At 45.0% G+C, this 12,466-nt stretch overlaps 1 protein-coding gene across 1 annotated transcript in view; it reads right to left on the bottom strand.

The window, feature by feature from the left end:
• Positions 1 to 11,807: 11,807 nt before the first annotated feature.
• The window catches only part of LOC119187891 (uncharacterized), a 35,242-nt gene continuing 34,583 nt past the window's right edge, over positions 11,808 to 12,466 (bottom strand). The window contains exon 5 of the mRNA XM_037435998.2: positions 11,808 to 11,944. Coding sequence (XP_037291895.1) covers positions 11,855 to 11,944 — 90 coding nt within the window. The 3' untranslated portion in view covers positions 11,808 to 11,854. The remainder of the gene's footprint in view (positions 11,945 to 12,466) is intronic.

Here is a 12,466-nt window from a genome sequence, read left to right as displayed (position 1 = left end):
AAGAAGCGAGGGGTCATTTTTCTTGTTTGATTGCCCCGCCGCGGTGGTCTAGTGGCTAAGGTACTCGACTGCTGACGCGCAGGTTGCGGGACTGAATCCCGGCTGCGGCGGCTGTATTTGCGATGGAGGCGGAAATGTTGTAGGCCAATGTGCTCAGATTTCAGTGCACGTTAAACAACCCTAGGTGGTCGAAATTTCCGGAGCCCTTCACTACGGCGTCTCTCATAATCATATGGTAGTTTTGGGACGTTAAACCCCAAATATCATGCAATCTTGTTTTATTAACAAAATTTTGAAGAGAAATGCAGCTCTGAATTCCGAGGGAGTGTCGACGCTACATGTGCTGATCACTGACAGAAGATGTTTTTTCTTAAACCTTCAGTGTTGCAAAACTAAAAATGTCACCAATCCACTAGCATCATCATCATATTGATCATCATCATGAGTAGGTCGCAAACTTCTTAATCTCATCTGCCCACCTAACCTTCTGTCTCCCCCTAACCCACTTCCCTTCTCTAGGAATCCAGTTAGTTACCCTTAATGACCAGCGGTTATCCTGTCTACGCGCTACATGCCCAGCCCATGTCCATTTCCTCGTCTTTATTTCAACTATAATATTCTTGACCTCCTTTGTCCCCTAATCCACTCTGCTCTCTTCTTGTCTCTTAAGTTTACACCTAACTTTTTTGTTTCCATTGCTCGCTGCGTCGTCCTCAATTTAAGCGGAACCCTCCTTGTAAGTATCCAGGTTTCTGCTCCGTAGCTAAGTACCTGCAAGATACAGCTGTTATATACCTTCCTCTTGAGGGATAGTGGCAATCTACTTGTAATAATTGAAGAGTGCTTGCCGAATGTGCTCCACCCAATTCTTATTTTTCTAGTTACTTCAATCTTGTGGTTCGGCTCTGCGGTTATTACCTGCCCTAAGTAGGCATAGTCTTTTACAACTTGAAGTGCACTATGACCTATCTCGAAGCACTGCTCTTTTCCGAGGCTGTTGTACATTACTTTCGTTTTCTGCAGATTAATTTGAAGACCCACTTTTCTGCTCTCCTTGTCTAACTCCGTAATCATGAGTTGCAATTCGTCCCCTGAGTTACTCAGCAATGCAATGTCATCGGCGAAGCGCAGGTTACTAAGTTACTCTCCAATAACTCTTTCCTAACTGTTCCCAATCTAAGCTTCTGAAAACCTTCTGTAAGCACGCGGTAAATAGCATTGGGGAGATTGTGTCCCCCTGCCTTACACCCTTTTTGATTGGTGTTCTGTTGCTTTCTTTATGAGGCACTATGGTAGCAGTTGATCCCCTGTAGATTTCTTCCAGAATGTTTATATATACTTCATCTACGCCCTGATTCCACAGTGTCTCCATGACGGCTGATATTTCTACTGAATAAACGCCTTCTCGTAATCTATCAAGGCTATGTGTAGTGGTTGGTTATATTCTGAGCATTTCTCTATTACCTGATAGATTGTATGAATGTGGTCGATTGTTGAGTAGCCTGTTCGAAATCCTGCTTGGTATTTTGGTTGATTGAATTCAAATGTTTTCTTTACTCTGTTAGCAAGTACCTTTGTAAATAGCTTGTATACTACAGAGAGCAAGCTGATCTGCCTGCATTTCTTCAAGTCCTTGTCATCTCCTTTCTTATGTATTAAGATGATGTCAGCATTCTTCCAAGACTCTGGTACTCTTCCCGTCAGGAGACACCTCGTGAACAGGGTGGCTAGTTTTTCTAACACAATCTGTCCTCCATCTTTCAGCAGATCTGATGGTACCTGATCCTCACCAGCAGCTTTGCCTCTTTGCATGCTCTCCAAAGCTTTTCTGACTTGTTCTATCATTGCTGGTGGGATGTCATCTGGGTTACTGCTATTTCCTAAAGGTCGTGGTTGTCCCGGGTACTGCACAGATCTCTGTAAAACTCCTCCGCTATTTTAACTATCCTATCCATATTGGTAGTTATTTTGTCTTCTTTGTCCCTTAGCGCATACATCCGATTTTTGCATATCTTAAGTTTGCTCTTCACTGCTTTGACGCTTCCCCCGTTTTTCAGAGCGTGTTCAATTCACTCCTTGTTATACCTCCTTACATCGGATACCTTACGCCTATTAATCAACTTCGAATGCTCTGCGAGTTCTATTTTGTCTGTTGTACTTAAGACTTTCATGATTTGACGCTTCTTAATTAGATTCTTCGTTTTCTGGGAAAGCTTGCCAGTGTCCTGTCTAACTACCCTGCCTCCAACTACCACGGCACACTTCGTAATGATACTCGTCAGATTATCGTTCATTGTATCTACGCTAAGGTTGGTTTCCTCACTAAGAGCCGAGTACCTGTTCTGAAGCGACAGTCTGAATTCCTGTACTTTCCCTCTCAGTGCTTGCTCATTGATTGACTTCTTGCGTATCAGGTTGCGTCGTTCCTTCTTCAAGTCTAGGCGAATTTGAGACCGTACCATTCTATGGTCACTGCATCGTACCTTACCAACCACTTCCATATCCTGCACGATTCCTGGGTGTACACTCATTATAAAGTCTATTTAGTTCTTATTTTTGCCATTAGGGCTTCTCCATGTCCACTTGCGGTTTTCTCGTTTTCGGTAGAAGGTATTCAAAATTCCTAAATAATGCGTTCTGTGAATTCTACTAGTTGCTCTCCTCTGGCGTTTCTAGTACCGATGCTATAGTCTCCCACTGCCTGGTCTCCAGTCTGCTTCTTCCCTACCTTTGCATTAAAGTCTATTTAGTTCTTATTTTTGCCATTAGGGCTTCTCCATGTCTACTTGCGGTTCTCTCGTTTTCAGTAGAAGGTATTCAAAATCCCTAAATTAATGCGTTCTGTGAATTCTACTAGTAGCTCTCCTCTGGCGTTTCTAGTACCGATGCTATAATCTCCCACTGCCTGGTCTCCAGCCTGCTTCTTCCCTACCTTTGCATTAAAGTCGCCCATCACTATAGTATACTGTGTTTTTACCTTACTCATTGCCGATTCCACGTCTTCCTAAAAGCTTCAACTGAAGCGTCATCATGGCTGCATGTAGGCGCGTAAGCCTGTACCACCTTCATCTTGTATCTTTTACTCAGTTTAATTACGATACCTACAACCCTTTTATTAATGCTATAGTATTACTCTATGTTGCCAGCTGTTTCTGTGAATTAGGAACCCCACCCCCAGTTTACTTCTGTCGGCTAAGCCCTGATAGCAAAGGACGTACTCATTCTGTAGCACCGTATAGGCCTCATCTGTCCTCTTAACCTCACTGAGCCCTAATATATCCCATTTAACACCCTCTAGCTTCTCGAATAGTAAAGCTAGACTTCCGTCACTAGATAAGGTTCTAGCGTTAACCGGTGTCAAGTTCAGGGCAGATGAGATTAAGAAGTTTGCGAGTATAAATTGGCAGCAGCAAGCAGAGGACCGGGTTAACTGGCGGAACAAGGGAGAGGCCTTTGTCCTGCAGTGGACGTAGTCAGACTGATGACGATAATGATGATGATGAGTAGGTCGACAATACACCAGCATTACGCTCCACTGAGGGCCAGTGAATGGTTGTGCAGTGCAAGCAGACAGATTTTTCAATCAAGATACTCGCTATACTAGGGGACAACTTTCTGCAGCAATCAAGGGAAGGCAACAGAGCCAAAGTGGGCATGTGCCACCACTGTAGAATATAGTGGCACAAATGCGTCCATGTTTTCCGCATAAAAAAGTGATAAAAAGAACAACATAATTTTCTACTGGGTGCTGTTTACAAAGAGACGCTACACGCACCCCCGAAGCTATTATTATTGTTGTTGGCTTCTGAACAATGATCTAACGTTTTGTGTGTCTGAAAACATCGTACGTTTTACGTGCACCTCACAGTCAAATTGCGGTCTTTCTCTTTAGGTGAGCGCGCGTCAACCTCTAGCTATTCCGACGACTCGCTGGAAGAGCTTGTATGAAATTGTGTCCAGAGGTAGTACTTGGAACACTGCCATCATTCATTTACTCGAGCCGAACCGCACTACTTTGTGGAGGAGTACAGGAGCGGTAGCTTCGCCCACGTAGCTTTCCCTTCATTGCCACAGAAAGTTGTCCCCGACTATTGCATCGGGCGAGGAGGTCCGGTCTAGCAACCAACGCATTTGTCCTCTCTGCCATGCGGGCGACGGCTTGGAGTGGGTGTTGATGCTTGTAAGTGTGGCGTTATCGAGCGATTTGCCGCGTAGTAAGCCAACCTGTGCACTTTATTATTTTTTGTTGCTATGACGACCAAGAATTGGTCATCAGGGAACCACTGCGCTGTTCTTCGGTGCAGTAACAACTACAGAAAGAGGAAACTGCTGTCGGAAGAAATATGCCTAGTGCATCACCACAGACGCGAAGTTTTTGTGGCTGTGGACCCTTCAAGTTGTATCGTTTTCCTATTGACGAAGAGCAGCGACTTCTATGGCTTGCAAACTTCAACAGGAAAAACTTTGTACCTTCCGCACGTACTAGGGTATGTTCAGAGCATATTTTCTCAGGCAAACCAACCGCAACGACTTCGACGCCGGTGCTCAACCTCGGCTATAAACGAAAGGCACGCAGCCTACACCTATTCCAGCGATAACACTATTTTTCCGATAAAGAGCCCCACGTAACATTTTTCTCCCTCGCGGGTGAAAGTACCGCGGCACTGAAAGTCACTCAAATATCGCGATTAAAAAAAGAAGATAAAAAGTGGACGCGCAGGCACGTCAGCGTTGTTTGATGTAAGGGCTGTATTCATGTGCACACATGTAAAAACAATCGAGTGAGTAAGATATGGTTACTTGTTCAGATTTGAGAAAAAATTTAGACAATGGTTAGTGCGCAGTTAACAAAAACCGTCAGTGCCACGAAATAAAGACGAACCTCTACACTCCTAGTAAAAGAAAAGCGGCACACAAAAAGACGGAGACAAAGAAGAGAACCACACACAGCGCTGCCCAACTCGCCCAACTTTCTATTCTTTTACAATAAACCTCTACACTCCAATGCACCGCTTCATGGAAGAGCGGTAGCCGATGCCATGGCGTGGAGTGAAAAATCTCGTTACAGCTCAAGTTTAAGATATTCACTGTGCTCTCGAAGTGTTGTTGCTCATTCTGGAAAAGAAAGACAGGAAAATATTGCTCATATTGTGCTGTGAATATACTGCATCAACAAAGGCGTACCCGTTCGCGGCGCTGTATAATAAAACCATTACCCTCAACGACTTGAACCTTGTCAGAACGTCTCATAGACTCATTTTCTAAAGAACCTGCACCACTTCAGTCTAAATTCACCGCGTAAAGACCAAAGAGGATGATAAAACCACAGCCGCACCTTTACCTTCTATGCGAACAGCGAGCTTCCCGCATGCCAGATTGGTTGTCAGACCACAAAAGGGCCACCCGCTAACAACATGGCAGCACCCACGAAAAAAAATGTCTGCGTCAGCCCTGCCTGCGTCGGCGTTGCGAGGTGAGAGAGCGGAGTGCCTAGGAGAGGAAAGAGAGGGGGAGGGACGCGCATGCGCAATGGGGTTGTAAACACCGCTAGGAGGGATGCCTAGACGAGAGAAAGGGAGAAGCCAGCTTAGACACGGCTTGCGTCGGCGTTGCGAGGCTAGAGAGGGGGAGGGGCGCGTGCATGCGCTGTAAGGTTGGTCATGCCGCACACCAGATTTAGCTCTACCTTAAGACGCTTAGCATCTAAAACGACTGTGGGAGAGGTCGGCTAAGCTGGTCAGGCAGCAGAAAGCTTGTTTACTTAGTTATGCTTCTTTACGTTTGTAGCTGAAGCACAGTTGGCTAGTCAAGCGATATGGCTATTGTCGAGCGATTTGTACTGCATGCACTCCCTGCCATGGTTCCGTCAGTTGCAGTAGATGTTGCCGCAGTGAGAGAAAATGATAAAAGAAAGACAGAGATGTTAACCAGGATTGGGCCCGGTAGGCTGCCCTGCCCTGGGGTAAGTAGAAGGCAAGAAAGTTAGAGAGGACGAGAAAAACACACTGTAGCCGTCTATGCAAGAGCACACGACGCGAGAACTGCCTGGGCGCTACACCCATGGAGATTGCTATAAACACGCTAAAGGGAACTCTGGCGCTAGTGTCTATGGGAGCTGCAACGCATGACACTTCAGCTAGCATGGGAGTGATGGGTAGTACACAGATTTGTCTAATCTTTGTTCTTACGGCTTCGTTTGGCTTCGTGCAGATTAGAGGTGGTTTGTCACAAAAAATATCGGCAAATGTTCAGCAGTTGCACTTCACTACATTACCCTTTCAGGTTCCCTATTTCAAATCGACTCATGAAGTTCACAACCGTTCATTATTTCATTCGAAACGAAACCAAAACACAGCAATGAACAAAGCGACAAGTGCGTTCACTGAAAACTCTTGCACAAATACTACAGCATAACTAAGTTTCGCGTGGCTCGTTGCGCGGAATCGGTCCTCCGCTAAGAGGCCACGTGAAGATACACAGAAAAACTTGCCAGTAAAGCTTTCGCTCTAAAAGAAGATCCCTGTCTTCACTTTGCGCTCGGATTTCTATCTACCTGGTAGCCCACATAATACACTTTTTCAACCGAGCTGAAAGTGGGAGGTTGAACGGCAATCAGTATTATTCTGACGCCCCCCCCCCCGGACGACGTGCTGATTACGCTTACATACATTTTTATTTTTGGACAGTGTTCGAAAGGTGATATTCATGTTTGAATTATGAAAAGCTGAAGCTTGTCTCGGCTGATCTTGCTGGAAGCCAAAGATATGTCCCCGAATATTTTCTTTAATGAAGGATATACCAATTTCAAACCAGTAGCAGGAAACAAGAGAATAGAGTCAAGCTGCTGAGCCAATGTTCATTAGAAAACTTTCCTAGCATAGGAAGCTAAGGGAAACGTTTTTTTTCAACTGAAAATGCATATAACTAGCAGCCACGTGTCCTGTAATCGTGTTTAGGGCGAACAGTGGAGGCTGCTTTAAGGGGACGCCTTTTTCTAATACCTATCGCGAATGAGCTGAAAAACAAAAACAAACGGAAGGTGGTTGGTAATATCGCGCAGAGTTAATCAATCTTGGCAGACATTTGCTTTAAAATGGCATTTTAGTGAAAATTTCTGTTTCACAACCTACCTTCGCAACCCACCTTGAACGCCTTTCGACCACTCTATCCATTATTCGACGGGCCGGCATGCAGCTCAATTCCTTCAAGTGCAACGTCGGTCTTCGTCAGATTATCGTATAGTGGTTAGTACCTTGCGTTGTGGCGGAGGTGCTGGGTACTTCCCTGCCTTCATCACGAAGCTCCGCAACGGCCGCATTATCATAGGTCCAACCATGTCACAGGTTGAACAACCATCGTCTTCACCACCTCCCCTTTCCGTGACTTCTACATGCGTAGTTCTACCTCCTGCTCGTGATCTCGGTGTATTTTCCTGTCAAGATGGCGTTGACGTCGACAAATTGGTCAAACGGTACCAATGGGTCAGCACAAGCTATAGGTGGGACCCGACTCTTATGCTTGCCAATGTGCTTTTTTACCTCGATGGTCCACCGTGGGTGTGGTTCGAGACGCACGAAGCGGATATTACCCGCTGAGGCTTCTTTAAAGAGAGGATCCGCGGCCTTTTTGGCGACACCGTTGGGTGGCAGATCGCAGTGCGCAATCAACTGGCGGCTCGTGCACATACGTCAATGGAGTCGTACGTCGCGTACATTCACGACGTCATCGCCCTATGCCGCCAGATTGACGAGCACATGAGTGAGTCTGAGAAAGTGGTCCATGAGCTGAAAAGCATAGCAGACGGCACCTTTAATCTTCTAGTGTACAACAACGTTGCCATGGTCGACGCCATCATTAAAGAGTGCCGGCGGTTCGAAGAAGCCAAGAGCCGCCGTATTACTCAGCGATTCACCCGGCCGCCCAACACGGCCACAACGTATCGTATGAAGCCGCCCGCCAGTGCCCCACGTATGACAACGTCACGCGCATTGTTCGTCGGGAAATCGAAGCCTCCTGTCCGGCTCCTCTTCAGCCACCCGTTTTCGCAACGCTCACCTCTCACCAACAACAGTCGTCAGAGGCGGTAATACAAGCTGTGGTGAGGCAAGAGTTTGCGAACCTCGGCCTTCCATCAGCATGTCCCTTGACTCGCCCTGAAGTCCCGTCTTATTCCTTAGGACACACTCGCCGTTTACCTCCAACAATGCCCTTCCGTAACCCTTCAGAATGGCGAACACCCGATGACCGGCCTATTTGTTTTTCCTGCCACCAGCCTGGGCACGTTTCTCACTATTGCTGCTGCCGTTGGTCAAACCAACCACGTCAGACCTTCTCTACTTCTGCGGACATACACCCGACGATCGCTCGACTTTCAGCCGCCACACCCTTCAATTTCAATTTGTCATCATCTTACGAGCCTCCCACTGACGCCCCTTTGCCCGGTCGCCACTACACTGACACCCGCCCCTTCGTCCGGTTGCCGCCGCTCCCGCTCCCCGTCGCCGCTACGTCGCCAATCTCGTTCTCCGCCACCTCAGCGCTTTTCCTCGCAGAGCTTCTCTGGACGATCGCGGCAGGAAAACTAGATATTGCAGCTTATAGAGGTGAAGTTGCAATACCAATGACAGAATCCTTTACTGAGGCTTCCCACGCACTGCAGCCTGCTTGAAGTACAAGTCTACCATGCTCCTGTGACCGCCGTCATTGACACAGGTGCGCACCGGCCTATTATAAGCGCTTCTCTACGCCGCCGCTTGCAAAAGATTATGACACTGTCCACGACGCAGGCAATACGTGTTGCCGATGGCGGTACTGTACCAGTAATCGGAATGTGCACTGCTCGTGTCAGCATTGCCGGTCGTCATGCCATGGTCCTTTTTGCCGTGCTAGCATGTTGCCCTCATGACCTCATACTTGGCCTTGATTTCCTTTCGACACACTCGGTCTTAATTGACTGTTCGTCAGGTACCCTCAGCCTTGATCTTCCTATTTTTTCCGAGTACTCTGCAAAGCCCACCAGCCGCTTGAGTCCAACCACTTTCGTTCATCTGCCACCTCGTGCCGTCACGTAGTGTCTTTGTCATCGGCCCCTCCCATTCCTGATGGTGATTATATCTTTACGTCGATTACTGACGTTCGGCTGACGCGCAGTGTTACTCTGCCCCATACCATCGCGACCATAGCGGATAACTGTGTTTTCCTTCTGCTCCTTAACTTTGGTTTCACCCCTCAAGTGTTGCCCTGCCAGATGTCTCTAGCCCAGCTAACTGCCATAACAGAGGACAATGTCAGTGTTATCGCTGTATCTGCTCCTAATCGAAGCACAGTCTCATGGTCAGCCAGCTCAGACGATGCTATTTTTTAAAACATGATTGGATCGGAGCTTTCGCCTCACCAGGCCGACGCTCTCTGCCAGGTTTTGACCTCATACAGTGACATTTTTGACACCGACGACCGTCTCTTGGGCCAGGCTAAAATTGTCACTCACCGAATCAACACTGGTGACTCTGCGCCAATTACCGTCGGCCGTACCGCGTGTCAGCGTCCGAGTGAGAAGTGATTCAAAATGAAGTGGCCAAAATGCTTACCAAAAACGTGATCGAACCATCATCGAGCCCTTGGGAATCTCCTGTGATGTTAGTAAAGAAGAAAGACGGCTCATGGCGTTTCTGCGTTGTTTATCGCCACCTGAACAAAATTACCAAAAGAAGACGTCTACCCTCTACCACGCATTGACGATGCCCTCGATTGCCTCCATGGCGCCACCTTCTTTTCATCTCTCGACCTCCGATCTGGCTACTGGCGAATTGCTGTAGATGACATGGACCGAAAAAAGACCGCCTTCGTAACCCCTGACGGTCTTTACCAATTCAAGGTCATGCCCTTCGGTCTTCACAATGCTCCAGCGACCTTCGAGAGAATGATGGACACGCTCCTACAAGGATTTAAATGGTCGACATGTTTGTGTTACCTGGACGACGTGATCATTTTCTCACACCCCGAACCTCCACCACAAAGATGTTACGTAAAAATGACACGAGGCGTGTCTATTCAGAATCTATATTCACACTGATGCGTATAGCATTGACTAAGATGGAGGACAGCACGCACAACCGACAGACCACTTTCTCGTTGTCGTCTCCTGACCGCTGATATGTCACCTACGTAGCAATATAAACGGGGATACTTATGTCGAGTAAATATTGCGGTAGTGGCTCAGAAAGCATATTTTCACGAGCCAACATCTATGTAGACCACTCGTAGCTCTCGCAGCCTTCAAGATACTTCAAATTAGGAGCATTTCTTAGTCGCACAATGTCCCAACCAACCTCACCCCTCTGCGACGCATTTACTTGATTGATTTATATGTGGGGTTTAATATCCCAAAACGGCCATATGTTTATGAGAGAAGCAACGCATTCACACGAGTTTCTCCCTTGGGAAAATACAGGTGGTTTTTATATATATCATCTGTTTCTCTGTATATAGAGCTGCAATAGGCGATAATTATCCATTGTGTAAATGGTATCTCCGTATCATGTACGCTGTTTTTTATTGTATTTGACCCCAAGTCTAGGTGACTGGTGACGTTTGTTCTAAACTCACTCGCCTTGGTGTATTTTTACGAAAACCAGCAGAAAATAAAGACAAGTAAAATTCAAGGAACGTTCATCGTACTCTTTTAGACGAATCGTCATCATTGTAATAGAGATGTGAAGGAAGTAAAGTAGACAAAAAACAATTGCCACTGGCAGGGTACGAATTTGCGACCTTCTGATAATGTACCCAATACTCTTAACAACTGAGCTACAGCGACGGTCGTCACCTCGTCCAATTACAGAATATTTCTGTGCATCTAAAAACTGCGAATGTTACTTAGCATGGTACTCGCTTTCATGGCTAAGAGAGACGCTGAATACCACAGTGTAAAAGTGGTCTATTCCCCCACTTCACACACACACACGCATATATATATATATATATATATATATATATATATATATATATATATATATATATATATATATCTACAGAAGAATAACTTCGGTTGCCGCAAGGTTATAAATATGAAAGTAGATGCGCTTTCACATAACAACTGTTATCTACTTTCATATTTATATATATATATATATATATATATATATATATATATATATATATATATATATATATATATATATATGCTCGAAGGTCGTAGGTTCGATTCCTGCTCACGGCTGGTTATTTTTTCATTCACTTTTCTTTCTTCTTAATTACATTCCATTGGTTCTAATAATAACTTCCCCTGTACATTCCTTGGCATTACTGTCTGTTAGATCTCTTTAATATTGTGTTAAAACACGGAAGAACGAGCCCTTAAGTATACAGTTCTTTCCCATATATATATATATATATATATATATATATATATATATATATATATATATATATATATATATATATATATGTATATATATATATATATCTCCGAACGCGATGCTCGCCGAACAATGCTCTCCTAACGTGTTATTCGAAGGTCGTAGGTTCCATTTCTGCTCACGGCAAGTTATTTTTTCACCCACTTTTCTTTCTTCATATTTACATTACATTGGATCTAATAACTTCCCCTATACATTCCTTGTTATTATTGCCTCTTAGATCTCATTAATAATGTGTCAAATTTAAACCTTACTTAGCTTCCTTATCTGACGGTTTTGTTTTTCTTAAGGTAATGTTCAACAAGAAAAAAAGACCTTACAAATTTTCTTCCTTCATTCCCTTTGCGTGTGACATTTCCTGAAGTCGTTAAAACTTTTGCACAAACATACTCAAGTTTTCAAACGTTATGTTTAATAGCTTGCTTCTGTTGTACCGCTCAAGCATTTTTTATATTCTTGAGAAGGTAACGGAGGCACTTGTCTGCTTCCACAGTAGCTTCTCCCAGGAGCTTTCGATGTGACTTTTGCTGGAAAAACACAAAAAAGCAGATCTGACTGTAGAATAGCGTGCAGTGTGATATACGTCGTTTAGTAACCTCGTCTGTGGCATAATTTCTTGAGCATTTTATTTGCTTTTTGAGAGCGTGTCACATATCGCTCAGGAAAGAAATTATTTTCATTCATGTGTGCCTAAAAAAACACGCATGCAAAAAAAGCAACGTTAGAAAAAAAAACATGCTAAAAAGAAGTAACTAAACTCAAGACAAAGAATAATATACAGCGAAGAAAAACGTACACAATAAAGTTTGTTCAACTGATTTTGTCGTCAAAGAACAATCGTTGCGCTTTGAGCGTACACCTTCTTTAACTCTATGCTTTCGGTGCTGTACGTCAGGTCACAAGCAACGTGCTCACGGTGTGACGTAGTGTTCCTGAGGGAGCTGGAGCGGCGGTGAATAATTGAAAACAGGAAATGCATGAAGGGTAGGTCACGAAAGGGACACACGGAGTTGCGACAGACGTAGATTTTTTTTTATGAGAGTGTTGAG

This window comes from Rhipicephalus microplus, chromosome X, assembly GCF_043290135.1.
Source record: "Rhipicephalus microplus isolate Deutch F79 chromosome X, USDA_Rmic, whole genome shotgun sequence".
NCBI classification, from domain to species: Eukaryota; Metazoa; Arthropoda; class Arachnida; order Ixodida; family Ixodidae; genus Rhipicephalus; species Rhipicephalus microplus.
This window is presented reverse-complemented; position numbering and strand designations above follow the sequence as displayed.